Source organism: Trachurus trachurus, assembly GCF_905171665.1.
Source record: "Trachurus trachurus genome assembly, chromosome: 1".
Taxonomy (NCBI): Eukaryota; Metazoa; Chordata; class Actinopteri; order Carangiformes; family Carangidae; genus Trachurus; species Trachurus trachurus.
Window position 1 is genome coordinate 13,667,930 of NC_139891.1, and position 23,046 is coordinate 13,690,975.

The 23,046-nt window shown below is 40.0% G+C and overlaps 1 protein-coding gene across 2 annotated transcripts; it reads right to left on the reverse strand.

Moving 5' to 3' along the window:
• Positions 1–179: 179 nt before the first annotated feature.
• pik3r5 (phosphoinositide-3-kinase, regulatory subunit 5) lies at positions 180–22,374 on the reverse strand. Of its 2 annotated transcripts, XR_014595865.1 has the most exons (19): positions 22,214–22,374; positions 14,213–14,328; positions 9,474–9,589; positions 9,308–9,376; positions 8,317–8,455; positions 7,558–7,627; positions 6,940–7,114; positions 6,547–6,715; positions 6,398–6,466; positions 5,215–6,086; positions 4,970–5,095; positions 4,663–4,794; positions 4,368–4,461; positions 3,813–3,889; positions 3,292–3,385; positions 2,894–2,976; positions 2,219–2,334; positions 786–1,720; positions 180–752 (listed from the first exon to the last, which is right to left on the reverse strand). XR_014595865.1 is itself a non-coding variant. In XM_083985171.1 (18 exons), exons 2-18 carry the CDS (start codon positions 14,310–14,312, stop codon positions 1,570–1,572), a joined length of 2,652 nt encoding a protein of 883 aa, XP_083841297.1. In that variant the 5' UTR covers positions 14,313–14,328; positions 22,214–22,374; the 3' UTR covers positions 180–1,569. The 2 variants fall into 2 exon arrangements, 1 of the variants encoding a protein (XP_083841297.1); XM_083985171.1 differs by having other exon boundaries at positions 180–1,720.
• Between the last annotated feature and the right edge of the window lie 672 nt (positions 22,375–23,046).

Below are 23,046 nucleotides of genomic sequence, written 5' to 3' on the forward strand. Positions count from 1 at the left end.
ATAGATAGATAGTTTATTAATACAGACTCTGGGTCCAGTTAAAAACACAAGACAAGACAGGAAAAGAACAATACAAACAGCGACAATGACAATAGATAGATAGCTGTGTGTAATAGATGGAACCAAGGTGAAACTCCATTTGAAGACACTTTAATGATCACTGAATTCTAAATGTCACTTTTGCATGCATATACCCTATATTTTTTAAAACAACAACAACAACAACAACATTGCATTAGTAATATTTCAGAAAAGATGTGTAGGAACAGTAGCCTGCAGTTGTGGCAGGCAGTATTGTGAACATAAAAGTACCTAATTTATTTAATCTAATGTTCAAGTGCTTTGATTCCACAAAAGAAATGTCTATGCAGTGCTATTATTTTACTCTGTCAGGTGTTCAGGACATTATACCTTATAAGTACATAAAATATATATATATATATACATATGTGTGTTTGTGTATGTGCATCATAGTTACAACATCAGGAGTGAAAAAATATTTTTTACAAAGCACCACATTAGCAAATTTCAATTTTTCATATTCATTCATTTTCTGTGCTCCTGATGAAATGAACGTTATAATTAAATGGTTTATACAAGCTATTTTTACAGATATCGCAAAGTTAGACTTAACTCCAAGTGTCACCAACTACATGAATCCGTAGTTTAGCTGAAGTCAAGTGGAAAGTCAAGAGAGCCACCTGCTGGTCATATTCATAAATCCAGTTAAAGCAATGGTGCCATTGTAACTCCTAATGTTACAACTTAAAGCCCATGTAGGCTACAACAGATAAAAACATATGGTGTCACGTTCATGTTACAGTATGCAATACAATATTTTATAGACATAATATTTACATGTTGTCTAAATTCATAGTGTCCATTCTCAGTTACAGCCAGCCACATAGTCCAATAATTTCCACCAATAGGTCTACTCTTAGGTAGTACAGTTTTGTCAGCAGGTGTCAAAATTTCCCCTGGTCCTCTGTATCCATGCAGGTTGGTCCAGAGAAAAGTTCATAAAGTTGGACTCCAAAACGATCTTCTTTTTTACATTCTGTCTCCCAGTAGCATCGACTCTTACTATGTCATGTTTGTCCTAGATTGTAGCTGAGACTCTGTAGATTCAAGCATTTGAAAAGTGACATTTTATGTTACTGTGGTTAATGTCACTTCTCTGCCAAAAGGAAACAAGGAACTGAAACCAGAAGAAGGAAACTTGAACAGTCTTATAAGAAGTCAATTATTGCCTGACACACAAAAAAAAATCTCAACTCATCATCATTCCAATTATTATGAATGTAGTCATTCATTGTTTCTTGGGTTATTTAGTATGCAAATGTATCTGGAGGCCAGCCAGGTTTCCTCATGACCACAATCTGTTTGCATCCTTGTGTTTCCACCAGTGGTGTCCCACTGCAGTCTGAGGCCACCGCCATGTGTAATGTACTTGACAAGTACAGCTTCAAGACACTAGGAAGAAATTATTTTTCAAAAGTACATCCTGTGCTTCTCCTCTGCAGTCAGTGTCCTTTATCTTCAGTCCACCCAAATCAGTGATCAAGAGCTTCAGGGAAGAGCCCCACTGAAAGTAACTATAGGCAGGCAGAGGAGGGAGCAGAAGGTGGGGTGAAGAGGCTGGATTTGAGCTGATGTCTGGGATTTTCTTAGACTCCAGTCACTGGAGCTGTCAGGTTTATAGCACACTGATATTTCACACCTTGAAAGGACAGAGGGAGATGTGAATTAGATCAGCTTTAACGGGAATGTGAGTGAATGGAATATGTGTACTTTTTTCTATGCGTGTATGTTCCTGGGAGGTAACTGAGTTACACAGGATTCAGATGAGTTAAGGAAATGAAGTGAGAACATAACAAGAAACAGTGAGTCCATCTTTATAATGAGAAATCATTTCTATGATATTATGAAATTCTTCAGAGGTGTTTTATATTTGCTTTCATCAGGTGACCCAAATCATTTACCTTATGAAATCTGACAAGACAATGGGAGCATAGCCATTTTAAAGGGATTGTATCACTAAACAAAACCACATCATAAATGTGTGTGTGTGTGTGTGTGTGTGTGTGTGTGTGTGTGTGTGTGTGTGTGTGTGTGTGTGTGTGTGTGTGTGTGTGTGTGTGTGTGTGTGTGTGTGTGTGTGTGTGTGTGTGTGTGTGTGTGTGTGTGTGTGTGTGTGTGTGTGTGTGTGTCTGCACACCTGGTAACTGACTGTAGTATCTTCTTCTCATCCTGGTCCAGACATACAGCAAAGGTTGTGTTTTCAGCACCACTGACCTGCACTTTGTCCACCTTCACTTCTGTCACATTCAGCTGCTGTAAAGAGAAGGAGCGAAAACAAACGTATTTGCAACTCATGAATATACATTCTGCAGGACAGAAGGAAAAAAAACCGTGGAGATATATTTGCACTCATAATTATTGCAAAACAAATGTATCTCTCTTGCCACTTGAATGTTTGTTTTGGTAGGTATACTGTAGGAAAAAGCCTTGAGCTATCAAATCATGTCATTTAAATAGGTCTACATTCTGCTGAGGTTTGTAATGGCGATTAGAAGTCGAAGCTCCCAGTCTAAATGAGGTTAACAGATCAAGCTACAATGTTGAGTAAACAACATTATTGCCAAAACATGCAAGAGCAAAAACAGACTGAGTGCTGCGGCTTTCTGTTCCATCAAGCTGTCAGTGTGAAAAAAACTTTGTTCTCAAGGTATGTGAGATGACAGATTAATTTGAGATGCTATCCAGGATGTATAGAGGTGTCTGTCTTGAAATAAAGAATGTGTTTCAAAGCCGTTTGTGAAAGCACGCTGTTGCTTTTTTTTTTTTTCAAACCACAAACCACCAAGACAGACTGATCTCACGTCTAGCTCACCTGGTTATAACCTTTCTTGGTCTTGCCATTCTGTCTCTTCAGAACCTCAGTCATTGTGAGCTGCAGGCACTCCATCTTTGAATCTGACAGAGAATATTTTAGTTAGATTATGGATACACACATCTGACAGTAAATGCTTCATCATCACCTAATGCCTGTTTCAAAATGTAAACAAGGAGTAGAATGATTTCATGTTTTTTATGGCATTATAAACAACAACATCTATGAGTTTACAGTAATCAAGGGGAAAAAAACTAATAATACTTCTCACATCTCACACCGAACATAAAGAGTAATTATAAAGTGAGGTACATCCCCGGAGTTCATGTGTTCACAGTCCACAATTGCTTCAAACAGTTCACTGACTTGTGCATGTGTCACTGTAACCAGCAGCATACCTAGTTCCTCAGGGTTCTTGCACGCTTTGGTCAAGTTTACTGAAGTACAGACTTTTGTTTCTCTTTTCCACTGGCTTCTCCCACTAATCACCACCTAAAGAGGAGGAGGGAGCGTAAGATTGGAAAAACACACACAAACAGTTTTAATGATGGCTGCATCTTGACTACTACTTTAGAGTTTGAAATTGGAAACAGCATTTCTAATTAAAGTAATGTATCTAACCAAAATGAGACTTTCTGTGTTGTTCAGATCTTTTAAATCAATAAACTGTGACATCATGTTATGGATGACATAATGCTTTATATTAATGAAGGACATATGAACGCATTACACTGTACCACCAGAATGACAAAGGCAAAAGCCAGAGGTTTGTCAGGACAAGGTATATCTGAATGCTGTTATGCAAACTTGCTATTTTAATGTGTAATTTCCTGTGGAGAAGTGACCACAGCTGAAACCAGCTGAATTAGAATAAACGGTGAAAACCTTTACAGTCTCCAAAAGGGATAATGAACCTTACCCTGTTGTAAACCACTTCCAATGTCAGAGGCACTGCTTCTCTGTCACCATCAATACCAAACCGTTTACTGGCAGCACCTATATACAAAGAGATAAACACACACATACACACATCAGTATTCCATGTGAGTAGAGGTTAAGAGTTAAGAGCAACAAAATAATTCACTGTCACTGCAATATCTAAACTCGCTACAGACAGCAGTCATTGTTTTTGCAACATGCATTAACAAATGCTAGATTTGTTTTCAGTGAATAATATTGTGACCGATGAAACAAAGAACAATCAGTTCCTCAGTAACTACCATGAAAAGCTTTCCCCGGATTTTAACTTCTCAAAGGAAATGAAAAATCAGAAGTGCAAGCAGTGGTGACAAGTGAAACTAGAAAAGTAGAAGCAGACTGAATCATCATATAGAAATAGCAGATGTTCCTCAACCATAAATTTAGTTCAGTAATCACCTCAAAATGACTGATGATGCATTTCACTGCATGGAAAAAGTGGAGGGTTTATTTATTGTGACATTGTTGCTAGGATATGCGTGTGCGTCACACTCACCCATGGCTTTGATGGCCCGTGTTCCTGCAGTGTGACCCAACTCCAGGGAGTGGACGAACACCTCCGTCTTCCTCTCACCACCAGCTAATGTCAACTACAACATGAAAGATCCTCAGTCAGTCACTTTGAAAGTGTTTGCTTTTTTTTTGTTTTGGTCCTAAAAATTGATATTATTTTTCTATTCACACAGATGCCAAGAGCTGGATCAGGGATTTCTAAAATTTAGTTCATAGCAGAAGGAAGTTCATTAAAAAATTGTGTATGTGTGTGTGTGTCTGGGTTTAAGCTGTCCAACCTCAGCCTGGTAGAGCTGGATCAAAGCTGGTCGGGCAGCATAGCGGCAGTAGTACAGGACCAAGTCAGCCAGGATAGGTAGGCGCTGCTCATATGAGCTGTCATAGGACTCTGACTCTGTCTTTGAGGTTTGCTGCAAAAGAGTTTGACAACATTTAACACTTGATGATGATACAGTATGACTGTAGAGCCTGGATATGAGACACTGTTGAAAGGAATGAATAATAACAACACTTAACAGTCTTAGTTAGTTAGAATAAACAGGAATGTTAGACTTTGGGATATGTTTGATTAGATTCCAGTTGTACCTGGCAGACGACGTTGGCGGGCAAGTTGAGCAGGCTGAGGGTGTTTCTTTCGTACCAAGGGTCCAACATACCAAGAAGACGGGCAATGTCATTAGTGCTGTCCCCTGTGCTTGGGAGGTGAAGACCCTGTTTGAGAAAAAGTGATAATTAAAACCAAACAGTGAAGTTTTTGTACATGTGCAGGTTATTTGGATTTTTCAGTTTGAGTGGTGTTTGAAGTTAGATTTGGATATTATTCTTCTTACATTGGACAGGGCTGCTCCTTTTGGACTTTGAACCATAGCACTGGTCTTCAGACTCCCCAGTCCTCCTGCTGAGTCCCTCTTCACAGGAACAAAGTAGAACTGAAGCTTGAAGACCCTGCTGAGACGTGGACATGCACTCTCCTCCCTCCTCAGGCTATTGTAAGCTCGGGCCACCTTCCCTGCTACATGATCAGCACCAAACACAACCACCCTCAGTGTAGTATTCTTACTGTCCTCATCACTGCTGAGAATAGGCCTCCTTCTGAAGCAAACATGCCGAAGAGTTTGACTTTGCGGCTGGAGTAAGGGCTCAGGACTGCGCAACTTGACTTGCTGTGGCAGAGAGTTGGAACGCTTCTCTCGCACCACTGAAATGTCTTTTGATTCTGTGGTTCCTAAGCTTTTTGCCCGGATTAGTGACCGAGTGCTCTTGGGTTTGGGTTTGATAAAGAGTCTGTAAAAGTGCTGGCTCAGTCTTCCCGAAGATTTTGAAGACCTTGGTGAGCATATATCTGCAACAGGGGAGGAGGAGTAATTTTCATCTGAATCATCAAAGTAGTCACTGTCAGCTCCAGAAGTGCCAGATATGAGCGATGAAGCATAGGACTCTGAGGTGACAGACAAGGTGGAGAACATGGAGTCTTTGGAGGTGGTGGAGATGGTTGAAAAGGTGGAGTCACGGTGCTTGGTGCTGTAGCTATGAGGAAAGATAGACATCACAGGCGATCTAACTCCATGCTCCTCGTCTTTGTCCTCTTCCTCCTCCCCCTCATCTGCATCCATGCATCCACTGTCTACCTTGTCTTCGTCCTCAGCTTGCCCATCAGTGGTGAGATAATCAGGGTCATGCTCCAATAGGGTGTTCAATACATCTGCAAGAATCAAAACCAACAGATATTAATCACACATCTTGGTGTTCATGTTGTCTTTGCATGTTGCATGTTGTCTTATTTCCTATATGACTTTGTATGGGAAATGTGGTTTATATGTCTGTCATAATAAAACTGGAACTGAAATGACTACAGAAAAGAGTTCATACTGTAGACATATACAGCTATAACATTGAAACAGTTGACTGGTTTGAATGATTTGTGTATTTTTTTAAACAACAATAAAAACCATTACCTGTTTTAATTGTATTATCAATTAATAAAAGTAATAAATTATCACAGTGAATATTTACCAAAGTTATCGTTTTCCCAGTGAAACATGTAACACTTGGCAGTGGGCAGTGGTAGCGTCTGTAGCATTCCTGAAAAATAGCAAAATAACTGTAAGAGCCAGACTTAATGAGATACCTGTGATATACAGTTCATGAAAATACTCTCTTACCGTCAGACTTCCTTCCATTGGATGCTGGGATTCTTAACCTCTCTCTCAGTCCCTCCAGTCCCTTGATCACATGACTGCGTCCCTTCAGAGGATCATCTATGGCAGCAGCCGTCTCTAGCACGTCATTTACCGTGGAGAAGATCTCACCAAGTTCAGTCACAGTCTTTCCCTGCAAACAGTTGGCAAATATGATATAGTACATTTAAATGTATTGTACATATGCAACATATTTTTTTGATAATGCTTACATGGTTATATAGTGTTAATGGTTATAAGTTCAAAAGTAATAGAAAGGTTTCATAAACTCATATCTGTTTGAAACAATTAATTCTCTTTTAAAGAAATGCATACTGAAAATACAATTTCATTGTTTGTGAGAGCATCTCTACATACCTGTAGGACAGTGTGGATGCTATGTAGAGGATACTTGGTGCCTAATGTGGACTGGAAGGCATGTTTGATCAGAGTGATGTAGGTCTCCTTCTGTGAGTGCTGAATGCGACTGAGCTGCTCAGCCACTGAGAGAAAGTCTGCAGGCACCTCACCCGGCTTCATCAGTAGCACCGTCCTGCAGGCAGCAGAGAGACGATGTATGGTTAATGTGTGAGCATGCACAGATTCACGTATGGGAGATGCAAGCAGGATGCTATACAGTAGCGGTGGTGGCGGGGTTTTATGGGTGGAGAAGGGGATGAAGAGGGACTTTCCACTGCTAACCAGCTAGGCCGTTTATTCAGTAACACAGATAACTGTCAGACACCCAGTGCACTCTCTTTTTTTTCTTTCATTTTTAACTACAGCCTGCATGAAAGCAGAAAATGAAGTACCGTAGAAAGATGTTGCAGTTTGACATCTATATTTATCTCCACTGCAGACATGTGTCTCTGAACATCAAACATGTTTGTTAATCATGAAAAAACCGACGATGCACACAGCACATACAGCATCCTTAGTGTAAAGAAAGTGTATCACAAAACAATCACTGTCAAGTTTCAGTGAGTGTGGACTTACATAGTTTTGGAGCATTGGCTGGAGGTGTTGAGGCCTTGCTCTTCTCTCACCAATCTCTGAAAGGAAATCCCTGTGAGGAAAATAGAAAATAAATTTAATTTGATGTGTCAATGGTTTTTATTCAATCAACTTTACAGGAGCACAGTATTATCCGTAACTATATCCTGATGGAGTGGTGGCAGACAGATAAGAGGTAAGTGGCCAATAGTGTATCCATAACAGATTGTTAAAAAATTGTATCAACAAAGTGATTTATTTAAGCCCTAATTCTGCCTTGAGGTATCACGGTGAATTACAGTGGTGTGCTTTAAAACACCATTAAAAAAAACACATTACGTAAGGTGAACTATCGTTTATTCATCTTTTATTCATACAGTCTGTTGACGTGATACTGGTCCTTCCTCTGACCCTTCCTGTTACTGTCAGCGTAGGCGTTCAGATGTGACTTCGTCTTTTTTTTTTTTTTTTTGTAAAACCTACAGTTACATCCACTTCTAAACAATATCACATTAGTATGAAGAAGTTCACTCAAAGCCTTATCAGCTTCCTGCCACTGCTGTCGTTACAGTAATGCTGTTGTTGAAATTATGATGCTGAAATGCATTTCTTTGGCTTGTCACTAGGGGGAGGGCAATTACAACGGCTGGAAAAAAGATTTAAAGTGAAGCTGAAGAGTGCGTGCCAGAGACGAGTCATTAAAAAGAGACACAAGGAGAGTGAGAGAGATGTTTAAGGAGGAATGATACACTCCATTATTACCTGGAGCCTTGATCTCCAGCTGTAGTGTGGAGAGGAGGTTTTTACACACACTGCAGTAAGGCTCAGGCCAGGTGAGGAAGCAGCGAAACACCTCCACAGCTTCCTCCAGCAGCTCTGTGTCTGAAGGACAGTAAGGTGTCTGAAACCACAGCACAAACCAAAGATGTTAGTGGGGACCTGTTGGAAGCTTCATGTTACCCCTTTATATACATTTACACTTCTGTGCTGTATATGGTGTTTTGCTGTGCAGTTATGATTGAATGGATTTTATTGACTTGAGATTCTGTTTAACAAACCATTTTAGCTGACAACATCACAACAATAGTAGCAAATTTGATCTCATTCATAGCAATCATTGTATTACTGTTCAATGTCATTAACACTAAAAACACCTCATACTGTACCTTATAAGCTATGTAACACAGTTTGATGGGTGATGTCATGTTATTTATTTCATTTATAGTGCAGTGTTTGTTATATATTTCATATAATAATGGTCAAAAGTACATTTGTCCTGTGATTTTCAAAGATCAAAACAGTGTTAGCTGCTAAACATTTTAAACTAAATTCTCTGTTCACCATGTACTGTATATCCTTAAAAATACTTTTAAGCTTTCCAATGATGTTGTTTTATTGATCGAGAATCCTCCAATACATCTACTGAAAAGTGCAGCCAATTCTTGTCTGCACAGAAAACCTGCCATGTTTACTTGACTGGATGTTTCCCATGATAAATTACTGAGATTTTTTCTGGTGATTTTTCTTGGTGTTTTCTGGTTGATTATTTATAAGCTTGTCTGAAAAACTTTTTTTTAATATTGTCCAGTAAGCAAATACAATGCCTCACACAAATGCGTCACAGTGGTTTGATTTGAGGAACTAATTGACCTTTTGGATGGAGGATATTTGTACACAATCATGAAACAATGCAGGAGCCAGGAGGTGATGAAAGGTTAAATGTTTAAGTGATGTAGATGAAGACAATTTGTACCTGAAGCAGTGTGGAGAAGAACATGATAGCCAGAGGAGTCACCAGCTCATACTGACACTGCTCCTGAACCTGAACATCAACACACAGACAGACACATAGCAGGTGTGTTAAGAAAATCACACCTTGAACAACTCTCTTTGACCTTCTGACATCTTTATCCTCTCACCTCTTTGGTCTTTATGATGATCTGCTGCAAGAGGATGAGGAAGTGCTCGGGGTCTCTCTTCACCAACTCCTCCAGGCTCCAGCGGTTCATTGACTGACCCGCTGAGCACATCAGCACTGAAACAAAGCATGTAAATGTTTTTTTTAATTACAGTAGACACATCAACAAGTTCAACACAGAAAGGTACACATGTAGATAGGAGATAAATAAGATAGGCTACATGGATTACACAAAATATCTGTGGCCAGTCTTTTCTGATGAGACATGGATTTTATTCAAATAGGCATTAAAGGGTAATTGCCGTTTTTTGCAATCTGGACCTTATTTCTAGCATGAAATACGATCATTTACTTACACAGATAACTTTGGTGTCATTACAAGTCGTTCTGAAGAAATTAGATCAAGCCGAGAGCCGCGTATAATGCAAAGACGTACGAGGCAGCGCAATGCAGCCTCTGAATAACACATCATCTGCCGCGAAACTCGTTCATTTCACCAATATTTTCGTTATGATACTAGTGCTATTCCCCTCTGAGTCCGGGGTGCGGGGTTAGCTGTTATCAATATCCGGGGTCTAAAGGTTGACCTACAGTACTAACCTCTGACCTGGATGATATCATTTCTGCGCGGATGTTGCTACCTTTGGTTCGTTTCTGCGTGTTTCCGACTTGTCAGAACAAAATGAGCAGCTGGAAGAAGTTCAGCTTCCACAGGCTTCCTCTCCTCAACCTGGATTTACTAAAGCTCCGACTAGTTGCGCTAAAAATGGACCCGAATGCCGACTGCGTTCATGACACCAGTTATCTGGGTGAGTCGTATTTTATGCTAGAAATAAGGTCCAGATTGTAAGAAACGGCAATTCCCCTTTAATTTAATTGAGAACAAAACATGCTTTTAAATAAGACTTTGTAAACAACGCACCATATCATAATGCAAAAGTACTGTAATATAAACAAGCTGTAAAACTGCATTACACAAACCAAGCACAGAATTCACTTGATTTCCAGTTCAAGTCCAAAGCAAGAACAAGCACACCTGTAATGACACCATTCTTTCCACTTCAGGTAAAAGGCTCTTCTCCTGGAGAAATAGTTTGAGGGAACAGGCTTAACTAGCTTTGTTTTCTGAATATGTGTATGAGCTATAGTTATTGGAGAACAAGCCCATGATCACTTTTGAATTTCCGTCAGCTACAGGGCACAACAGTGACCACTCAGTTATAGCAACATGATGCAAAATACTACAACTATAGTAAGGCAGATAAGTGTGCAATATGCACAGGTGGAGAAACAAAGTTGACCTAATGATATGTTATTGTTCAAGTTTAACCACTGGTAACACACGCTGGTGCGCACAGGCATCATGGAACAGGTAATAGGTTATGTAATAATATAGACTGTAAATACTTATTAGTACTGTAGATGTTTTGTCTAGTGATATATGATTGTGTTATAGGCTAACTCTTATCAGTGTTTTCATCAAGCTTAATTTGACTGCACCTTCATTGCGCAACCACATCACTAGTACATGGAAATATAAACAATAACCAAACCACCAGGGGTTGTTTCGCATATCATCATCACAAATAAGAAAACTACATGAACAGTTACGCAACTGTTCATTAGGCTATTCAAACCGAAAGTACAGTCGAGGCATTTCAGCTCACATTCGAGAAATCTTAAGAATGAAAATGAATCTAACACTTATTTATGAGGTGGGTATCACCTCAGACATGCGTTTGGTTGCCATAAACCAATTGCAGGCGTGCAACAACTCACAAAACAGTTTAAAAGTCCATAACTGTCAGAGGTTCTTGTTCACTTTGAGGGTGTGTTTTATCACCTTTTGTTTCGTGTTTAAGATAGGATGTTTGTACATGAACAAAATTGGCAGGATGGATTTCCTGTTGCAAGAAAGCAAAGAGAGTTTAAATATTGTTTCATACTAGAAAATTTCAAAATAAAGGAAAATTAGGGGGATTTAAAACCAAATTTACTAAAAGAAGTGGGGATAAGTAATCACGAAATGTTCTCATCCAGGTTATAGAAAACAAGTGTTTCAAAATGTTGCCTTTCTTTCCCTTTTGTCAAAATGCCCTCTTGAGACTCTTTGTTAGATGTAATTGTGTTGTTGAAGATTGTGTTCTTTCATAGAGCTCAGTCTGCAATATTTCTATTACAGTATAAAAGGAGAGAGCTGTGAATACAGTATCTAAAACCACACCAAGTCTGTCACACTTACAAAAACAACTGAAGGTGATGACTGACTCCTCACGCACATGTTACTTTCCATCAATCCATCGGCCTCATTAGCTCCCAATTCATCTCTAAGAGGCTCAGTTTCCAACACAGCAACCGTTATTAATGATGTTTTCATCAGTTGCTGAATTTCTCTGAAGCTCTGTCACACATTGAGGTGTTATCTAGTAATCTCTAAAAAGCAGCATGCCGCGTCTATTTAAAGGTCAGAGGTGTATTTGCATCATGAGTTTTCAATGGGAAGCTCTGCAAGTTAATTTTGATAAGATGCCTGTGCAGGAATTGATTATGAACGTTTTGAATGATCCAGGTGAGATGCAAATTTGATTTTCTAAAGTAGAAGGCTGGACATTACTGCACACATCCCTAGAAATCTTGTAAACGGACACTATAGGGCCTTGAACAGCAGTGAGTAGGAGAAAGAGGAGGCGGAGGAGACATGAAACAAATGCCAGCTAGTATGCTGTATATGTCAAAACCACACAATCACAAACTATGAGGTCGAATACCCAGGATGTGTTTGTGTAGGTAGGTTTGCGTCACGCTATCTGGTGCTGGTTGGCATGCGGGTCCCACTCTGTTTTTACAGTATGCACCATAGTAACTCCTCCTGCCTCATGATGCCTCATACACACTGTGGTGTGTGGTACCACTTCCTCCCAGCTGTCTATTCACACAACTTCCTCCAGCACCCAATAACACATTTCCCTGATGATCTTACAGCAACGGTGTCACCAACAACAAGCTCAGACGCTTCAGAAGGCTCAAAACTCTTACGCTCTGTGTGCTGAGTGCGCGTCTGTCGTACTGTCGTCGTGTTGAGAAAGTGTGAACAAACAACCGCGAACGGCGTATAGCACGTACAAATGTTTTTACTGGTGGTGTAAATTCTGAAAAAAACTGTTGCATTTACTTTCCTAGAAATAGGATGACCCACATAACAGTCATAAGACTAGCATGTCAAATAAAAACAATATATTTGGTTAAATGCATCAATTGGGCTGACAGATACAGTATATGCTGGAGAGGACTGAAGTAGCAATCCTACAATTTCAAACATCCTAACTTCAAATAGCAGGATTTCTAGAAGTAGATCAATAACAGTAAGTGTTCAAGTGAGTAAAGTGAATGGACTAGCGCATACAATTATTTCAACTTTGTTAAACACCAGTACTTTCCCTGCTATAGCATGTCAACATTTCTGCTGTGGAAAAGGTCAGTTGATGTTATCTTCCCTGACCTGAATATGACTAATGTCAGCTCAAACAGTAAAAGGGGATGTTTTTTCTTAACTTTGGTATAGCTACCCAGACAAACCCCATATTTCACAATCTCTGCTCCATGCCTATCTCATGGATAGGCATGGAGTCAGTCTGTCATTGCAAGTGTTACATTCTTTGCTACAGTATTGTCTGCTGGGCTAACAACATCAAGGTCAGGGGCAGGAACAGACTAGACAGGCTCATCGAAAAATGTAGCTCTGTGATGGGGGAGGGAGCGGAGCTGGTAGAGGCTGTGGTTAAGTGGAGGATGGGGTGTAAGTTGAAGACCATCCTGGGTGACCCCCAACACCCTCTACACAAAACCCTCTCAGGTCAGAGGAGCAGCCGCAGTAAAAGGCTCATCTCCCTGACCTGCAGAACTGAAAGATTTAAGAGATCATTTGTTCCTGCTGCAATCGTTTTATATAACACTTGTTAAAATGTTTTTTGTGTTCATCTTTTTTTTGTGTCATTGTTGTGTGAGCTACTGGACTAACTTGAATTTCCCTGCTAGGGATGAATAAAGTATTCTCTATCTATTCTCTATCTATCTATCTATCTATCTATCTATCTATCTATCTATCTATCTATCTATCTATCTATCTATCTATCTATCTATCTATCTATCTATCTATCTATCTATCTTCTTCATAGTAATCTAGAAAAAATTATGTTAGATTTTGACTTAATTGGAAAGTTCAGGCTATGGACCAAACAAGTGATACTGATGTTTGTGCAACATCAATATAATCAATGACCCAATTTTAAAGGATGAATACTTTTGATGATTTGAAAAGTAAGATTGTTATTGTCATACTTTTTAATGCAGATCTTGATGAAATTGCAGATTAAAAATTGCTATCCTTAATAAAAACAAATTTCTACAATAGGGCAGAGAGTTATGGACTCCCCAGTGGAACCTGAGTTTCAAGTAGATGCTATGCCATGAAGAAAAATCATTCTCCGACCACATGGGCTTTAAAAATAAAACAAAAAACAGAGTTGAAAATGTACTGTTATCATGACAAAACCACACCTTTTTCACACCATCAGGTGCTCATTCCTAGGTAACCACACATTGCAATCTCTGTACAAATTCAAATATCATAATTTTAGCAGCGCAGAAACTGAATTGGTTGTTGCTACATGAGCCACTGCCACACGTCCTCACTTAACCCTTTTCAACATGTGCCAATCTCCGCTGTGGTCCTCATCTTACCGTTCCAGTGGTGTGCTGCTGTCGGGCTCTGTCTCAGTCCGTCCAGACACCTGTCCAGAGCGTGCTGGATCCTGTCCTCTGTACACGAGGTGTGCTGCATCTTCACCACTCAGCTTCTGTGGAGCGACAGGAGAGACACCTGACATTAAGTATCAAAATATGATGCATAGCTCAATTCCAACTCATGTAATCTAGGGGATGTTATCAGTTATGTTTTCATGCACACACTCACATGCTCCTCCCTTTTCATGGACAGTGTGTGTGTTATCTCATTTATTTTACATAAAGGCGGATCACCCGCTATGTATGAAAATGAGTCTCAGAAGACACACAAACCATAAAGGGACATTACTGAGAGAGAGGAAAAACAGACATGGGTTTGTTTGTTATTATGTTTTGTTGCCATAATTCCTGAAATATCACATTCACTACAGACTGGACATCTGCTATTTATGCGTTTTGTCTGACTGTCTGAATAATGTTGTTTTTATTTCCTCGCTTTCTTCACATCAGCCAGTTTTTAGTTGTTGTTCTTTTCTATTATTTGTCATACAGTGTACAGTACAACAGGTGATTTGCTGTAGAGCAGTTTCGTATTTAGGATAAACTAATGCTAATACAATGCTGAGAAGTCACTGGAGTTTGGTTTATTGTGTTAAATGTTATGGACCGCTATAAGAATATATAATCAATAGGATGAGATGTGGAACTGTGCTGTGACGCTGGTGGACAAAAGTAAATACCTCCTTCATGTTTTTGTGACTGGATGTGAATATGCCGCCTTGTGTTTTCATGATTAGGCTGGTAAGGTAGGCAGTTGAACATGAGTCACAACCAAAACAAGTTCAGTTCTGCAGACGGTGCAGTCTTCTGAAGCATGGTAAGACAGCTACAAGATACTCAATCCAGCAACAACAAACTACCTCTACCTTCAGCTCAGTGTCAGTTATGGGTCATGCCTATCCACCATTACCAGTAGAAAGAGTAACATCAACAAAGCAAATAATACACACTCACAGACTAGCTAAGCGTTTAGCATAAACATTACATTGGCAGTAATTGCTGGATTCATGACATTTAAACATCACTCAACAAGCTTGGACACAAACGTTGAAACAAACCAAAACAAGCCCTTGACTTTCCCAGTATGACTTGTGAAGTAGGTTGAAAGAGACGGTTGGCTAGTTGTTTCATCTTTCATGCTAAAAATCATTACGATTGTTATCAGAGATGTGAATCAGTATTACAGAGTGGAGTGAAAATAGTACATTGTGTAATTCCAGTATTACCATAGGTCTATAAGTACATCATATCTTCACCACTGAAGATGCAAGGGTGTGCTGAACTTCACTTTTTTTCATAAAACCTTCAGGCCATCATTGCATTTGATTTGGCTGTTTTTCATGTAGCAACCGAGGAGAACCCAGGTGTGGCAAGTTGTTTCAGTTCTGTTATGAACATGTCTCTTCAGAGGATATATGCATAGCAAGATAGCAGGGACGTCCCACCAGTCACTTGAAACAGTGGTGTGACGGATTTATAAACCCTGACTGTATTTAGAGTAGACAAACAACATTCATGGTAACAGGTGTTTAATGACACAGTTTTAAAATGGTGACACAAACCAACCACAGCAAAAAGCTGGCCATAGCTGCTCCGGAAAACAAACTTTACAAAAAACAACAAACAAAAACAAATTTGTGGTGGACCACTTACATTGCAAGACCCATGAATTCCCCTTAAAATTGCACAGGTGTTTTTGTGGGGAGATCACACTGGTCACTAAATTGCATCTTTAAAGAAACAAGCTGTCCCCAACATGCCATATGTCACCATTTGTAGGAAAGCTCTATTTACTCTTGATACATTTTCAACCTCGATCACCTGCACCCTATGCCACACTAGTGTAACTATAAAACACAAATCTGTAGTGTCAATGTATATCTTTTTTTTTTTAAGTATATTTTTTGACGTTTTTGCCTTTTATTTGTAGTACATAGTGAGATAGACAGGAAAGGGGGAGGCAGAGAGAGGGCGAATGACATGCAGGAAAGGTCTGCCCGACGTGGGATTCGAACCGGGGACGCCTGCGTTGAGGACTGTAGCCTCTACATGGGGCGGCCGCCTTAACCACTGCGCCACGCACCACCCCGTCAATGTATATCTTTACAGACAAATTTCTTCTAAATCTATTCCAAGATGTTCTTCATTGTACAAAAAGGATGATCTGACTCCCTGACTTGCTAACTGGTTATAGATTTTTGAGTAAATGGGATGCACTAATGTAAAACAAAATTAATAAAACACCTCAAGTGCCTGGGTGATCAAGAAAACTGAAAATGCTGTGAAAGATGTAATTAGTTTCCGTATAAGACAAACCAGGATTTACTGGAACATTTATTAAAATGCTGTCAGAAGGAAAAGTTACAAGGTCACTGATGATGCACCATGGTGCTTAATATAGCCTATCTTTCCACAACTCAGAGTTTTTCCATGCAAATGCAGTACATGCGTGTAAAATATTGGGAAATTACCAAAAACAAAAACTTCCCTAAAGAAAAGAAGAGCTTTTTATAGATCTTGAGCAGCTGAGGACTTATTTTTGATTGACATGTACACACTTAATCATAAGTCATAAACCCTAATTTTTTTGACCAGATAAATTTCAGGTAAATTAACGTCAGACCTTATGAACTTGTTTCATTGAAGAAAACATTTTTTGCATGTCTGATGATTACTAATCATGATTGAAAATGTGAGCAAGCTTAAAAACATCAGTGATGACAAACACAGTAACTTAAATGTAGTTGCACCTTGTGTTTACATGAATGATTAAAATCTACAAGTGAAATGTGCAACAAGATTGCTGACAATGTGAAGTCAGAGGGGCAGAAATGAGCAATGACATCTAAAAGTGTTTTTGTCAGATTGCGTGTTCTCAAAATTTCCCCTCTAAGTGTGACAAATTCCCCACTTCATATGAAAGCCAGATATAAATGAATAGTGTTAATGAATTACTCACACACTCACACCCACTTACCTAATAACCTTATTCCAAAAAATAGGCCAGCATGAAATGTGCTTTTTTTTTTAAAAACATACCTTAGCTAAAGTGAATTGAAAAATGTAACATGTTAACAAGTAGCCTAAGCTTTAAATGTGCTGGTTTCACAGATGTTTCAAAGATGTCACAGTTTTGAAAAGGTAGGCAAACTTAAAAACAATTGTCTGCATATTCACACGCATGCTTTAAGAGATACACTGTACTAAGACACACGTACACTGTACAAACATCTGACCCACCCACCTAATTATTAGCAGCGGTCGAGAAGTGGGGCAGGAAGCTCCAGGTTCAGGAGGCCAGGGAAATGAAGTTGAATAATCCCCCACCACTCTACTCTTTTTCCTACAGTTACCTTTCAACAACAATACCAGCAGCTCCACAAGTAAACAACACATCTACACAGCTCCTTGTTTTTTTCTCAGCGGTCCCTCCTCCCCAGAGACATATTGTGTCTAAAGTGAAGTCTTGAGTGGCACTGAGGTGGCGAACAGAGAGGTATGTGGGTGCGAGCATGTAGGACACTTGCTAAGGGACTCCGGTCATTGTCGAGGTTGGACAGAGCTGGATGAGAGCCCGGCGAGAGTGGAAGGAACTAATAAGTCAAAGCTATGATGACTCCTGCATCCAGGATGGGGTTCAATGGAGACATGAAAAAGTAATAAAAGAGGTGAGGAGCTTATATGAGGTGGCATGACGCAGTGAAAGTTTATAATTCCCAACAGTAATAGCTCTGTTGGCATAATACCCTTTACAGAAGCTGCCTGATTGGTTATTTGTTTGAAATGTACTAAGAGATCATACAGTTCGCCTAATGAACATAATATAAAGTGAGCTAGCTTGGGGCTGTGAGTAAAATTCAATCCCTACTCCAGAGTGTCAACATCTAGTTGTTTACGTCAATTTGCTGCTAGTCATGTTGCAAATGCATGAGTCTGTGGTGTTTCATAAGAGGATGTATGCAGCACATCCCTAAGAGTCAACAAGGTCACTTCCACTTTTCCACTCATGGCTTTCAACTTGCAACAGTCAGACAAAAACTTATGCGTGGCCTCAAACAAATTATGAGGAATTATATGGAGTCAACCACAGCCTTACTGGGGGTCATCTTTTCAGCTTAATAAAAGAGAAGGACGCTGTGTTTGGTCCACACACTGAGTATTTTAATGGTGCCTGTATTGTTAGCCACCAAATGGAGAAACCACTGGTCTGGACAACAACAGATAAACAATCACATTTATCACTTTGCTAACAATTATATTTCACCCATCACTGAAACTTATGCTTCCCTTTTGTCTTTCTCATCTACCCCACACAGTGACCAGTGGCGGTGAAGACCAAGGTAAAGCAATAACAGTAGCATTAAAAAAAAAAAAACCTTAACAGTTTCAGAGTATGATGTTGGAGAAGTGCTTGTCGATGGGTTACAGTTCTGAGCATGGAGCATTTTGGAAGAATCTTCATAGGTCAGCGACATCAAGTATGATAACAACTGGACGCTATGACCGCTTAATGACCTTCTAACGGTAGTTTTCCATTATTTCTGCATATTGTCACTATGTAGTCTCTCTCTGTTGTGCTGTTTGTCAACACTATTAACATTTCTCAGACAAAACCAAGCAGTTCCTACCGCTGCACCTCCACCTGTGTGTCTCTCTCTCTTTATGCTTCCCATCTCCCTCACTGATCCCATTACCAACTGCTTCCTAACAGGAAGGTAGCTTCCCTGCTCAGCTGAGGAAGCAGGTGCCTCCCTATTGTTGTGGTGTGATCAGACTCTCAGATACACTCCCACAGACCAAGGAGGAGTGCGTGTGTGTGTGTGTGTGTGTGTGTGTGTGTGTGTGTGTGTGTGTGTGTGTGTGTGTGTGTGTGTGTGTGTGTGTGTGTGTGTGTGTGTGTGTGTGTGTGTGTGTGTGTGTGTGTGTGTGTGTGTGTGTGTGTGTGTGTGAGTGAGAGGGAGAGAGAGTACAGTATCCATGCCTGTCATTTTCACTGTATCCCCACCCCCATCCTAATTGATAGAGTCTGATATTCACCTCCAGTCTTCCTCTGCTGGCCCACAGAGTTGTTCTCTAATCCACCCCCAACCCCCATCCACCGTTCCTCCACCCCCCACCACCTTTCTCTCCACTGACCAAGTGGATGTGAACTGGCCTCTTATGGCTTTAGGAAACAACAGCGGCCAAACTCCAAAGCTCTGCTGTAACTAAGTGCTTCCCTTTAGTTCAAACAAGAGCTACCGGTGAGAACGCAGCAGTTTGATGGAAGAGGTCTTGGAGTTGGAGTGTGGTTGTGTGTTTGTATGTGTGGGTTGAGTGGGTGGGTGACTGTGAGAATGTTTTGTTGTTATGTGTGTCAAAGTGTGTGCATGTAAAACCTCAATTTTCAACCTCTACTGCATCAAAACAATGTCATAACAGAGTCTATTATCAATCAGGATATTAAGTTTTTAAATGACTGATTAAATTCTAAAAGTACTTTGGAGATTACTGTTTTTGTAATAAATCCAGACTGATTTCTTCTGCAATCTAGCTGTTATGCAAAGGATAGTGGGGTTGAGCAGCACTATGTGCATATGCATAAAAGAGACTCAAACAACAGGAAGTATCAGCTTCAAAAATACATGAGATGCATCAATTTGCCCCACAGTTAGGTACAGCACCAAAACACTGAGGTTGTTTTGTCACTTTACTAAGGCTACAGTCTTCGCTTCCTCAATAAACACTGATAAAAATGGATGAAACTATTGTAAATGCAAATATCAAGTGCTGTAATATCAGGTTATGATACTCGACTCCAAATAACTGGCAGCTGGTGTCTCTGCTACACAAACAGAACTGACTGAGTCTTTGTCTGCTTAATTTCCCGACGAACAACACTGGGTTTTATTATTCAGATGAGGAAGCAGATATCCATGATTTCTAGTGTAACCATATCCTGTTGCATTTGATTAAGTTATGATATGGAGAAATGCATTGGGTGCTGTAAAGCTTACATCACTGAATGTTTTTTTTTCTTTCTTATTTTGTATCAACAGGTGTGTTTTGCATGTGCGCATACGCATATGTGCCCACACACGGGGGTGGAAACCTCAAAGTATGTGTAGTAAAGGTGAAAATGAAGATTTTACTGATACCACAGCCATAAAGAGACAAACAGGAAGCAATGTTGTGAATAACACACACTGCAGCACTAGGATAAAATAATCACCTCTGCTTGAGGTGAAAAAAAAACATACAAACAACAAACTGTGAGGTACTTTACGCTTCGTATTGAATATTGAATATCTGCGGTGGCTCCAATCCAGTCATTAACCTTTAACCTTCTCTTTTCCCCTTTCATTTCAACCCTGAACCATGGCCTCTCCACTGCTCCGACAGTTTTTATTTCTCAACAGGATGAGATGATTGTACTCAAGATGATTGTGCAATTGAACAATTTCTAAGAAGAATAGATGATCCCTTCCTGTGTGGTACTGGAAGTGTCTGTTGTCATTTATTAGGAAGGGTGCAGGTCACAAAGCCATGATGGGTTATGTTACATTTAAAGCTAAAATCTACACACCTATATGGCTAAGGATAAACCCTTTGAGATTTGAAGTGGTGAGGTATCCCAGTGTCTCACCAGCTAGAGCGGGCACCATGTAGGCTCTGTCTTAACTGCTGCTGCCATGGATTCAAATCTAACCCTGTACATCATCCCTTCTCTCTCTCCCTGACTTTGTTATCTCTATCTACTGTGGCTAGGTTAGGAATACTGTAAGTCCTCTATAGACTTTGCAATTTGCTTATAAATAAACAAGGCTTGGTTGATATACTATTTTTACTGCACGATCACCTGAAATAACAATTTGGCATCTTCTTTCCCCTCATAGCATTTATTTAATTGTATAACAAGCAATCTGCCAGTTTATATAAGGTAGTGAACTTTTATAAATACTGCACCTTTAATGCACTTGTGGCTGACAAGTGGTTAGTTGACGTAGTGAAAAGGATGTTGAGTGCAGGCGTTGGCTCAGTAGTGCTTCTATGGGGTGGAGCCCTAAAAGATCACTGACAGACTCAGCAATGTCAAACTGGTCATATTGTTTAATTAGTCAACCAGATTCAATGCTTGTTTGGTTGTCACATTTAAGTGCAGTTTTTATATCCAAATAATTGATAAACTTAATACAGATTCAATACGTGAAGCTGAATTATAACTGCATGCATGAAATCCGATGCATTTGGATCTCAACCTCTCAGTAAAAAACACATATTCTGAAATAAGCCCAGGAACATGAACTCTCTTGACCTTGTGGTGCCATTGAAGGTGCTGACACCAGCATCTGAGATCAGCACGCTTAATTTATTCTTCCCATTTACAGACACATAGGTTTTAAAGAGAGAACACATCCAGGCACCTAACACGTGCTTCTCCATCTCTACTTCCTCGCTGTTTATTAAAGGCATGAATCATCTGAAAAAGCAGAAGTTCCCAAAATGGCATCAGTGTGGGGGGCGGGGGTCTGTGAGTTTACACCAAAGGGGGCTGTCAACATGATGACCCTGCTTTTATCAGCCCTGTGACACTGAGACTTTCCCCTCAGCTCCTCTGACAGAAAACAAGACAGCTGAAGCTTTCACATTTCTGAGAAGCGCAACTGAATATTTCTAGTTACATGAGTAAAAACACAATAACATGGATGATTGATGAAAATCTTTTACATTTACCCTACATCAACAGATGAAGCCACAAATCATTGTATTCTCAGACAAGCTAGTTGAGATGCAGACATGTAAATGCTTCAAAATCAAAACTTCTGTCAGTCATGAAGTCTGAACATGAGGATCGTAGAGAAACTGTCCCAACGCTTAGTGACTACTATCCCCCTCCCAGCTCACAGAGAGTTCAGAAGATGTCCTTCAAGAAGAACACACAGCCATTCATTGTCTTACCTGCGGTTTTACTGTCCAGCATCCATACCCTCTGCACTTGTTTAAGAGTCCAAAGAGTCCAAGGCAAAGCGTCTCCAGCTCAGTGCTTCTGCCATTCATTCACCGCACACATCATAGTTTAACAGACAAACCCACTTCCTGGGCATGGTGGAGCAGTGCAGTCAGACAAGAGTGAAATCAGCTGGCGGTGGATCTGGTTGTATCTCTCTGCTGCGTTCAAAGACTTCTGCGCTTCACGCATACAGAGGGCTGTTCACAAACAGGAAGTGTATGAGAGAGGTGCATGTGAGCACAATGACTGAGACGGCTGTGTGTGTGTGTGTGTGTGTGTGTGTGTGTGTGTGTGTGTGTGTGTGTGTGTGTGTGTGTGTGTGTGTGTGTGTGTGTGTGTTTGTGTGTGTGTGTGAGTGACTTTGTAGGTGGAGGAATAATTGTGTCTATGTGTGTATATATATGCGTGTTTGAGAGCCTGCTAGTCTGAAGGGATGTTGGCCCCTAAAAGGAAGTCATCTGTTTGACGTGTTTGTTTTCACGCTATTTGTGAGTGAAGTGTCTTTGTTTAGATGTTGTGGCTTTGTTCACATGTTTTGTTATGAGAGACGAGCCTATTAGCAGCACTAAGACAGTTAACAGAAAAACAGCTTTTGTTTTTCTGTGATTTGTGATTTTTGTGTGACAGTTCAAAATCATTGATAGAATATGAACACATGAAGATGAAATGTCTTCCAATATCTTGTATCTTACAGAATGAAGGACGGCAAACTGTCGCCCAATGGCGGTTAATTTAATGCAAATAACTGTCTGAGCAGAACTGATACATTTCAGTGAAGCAT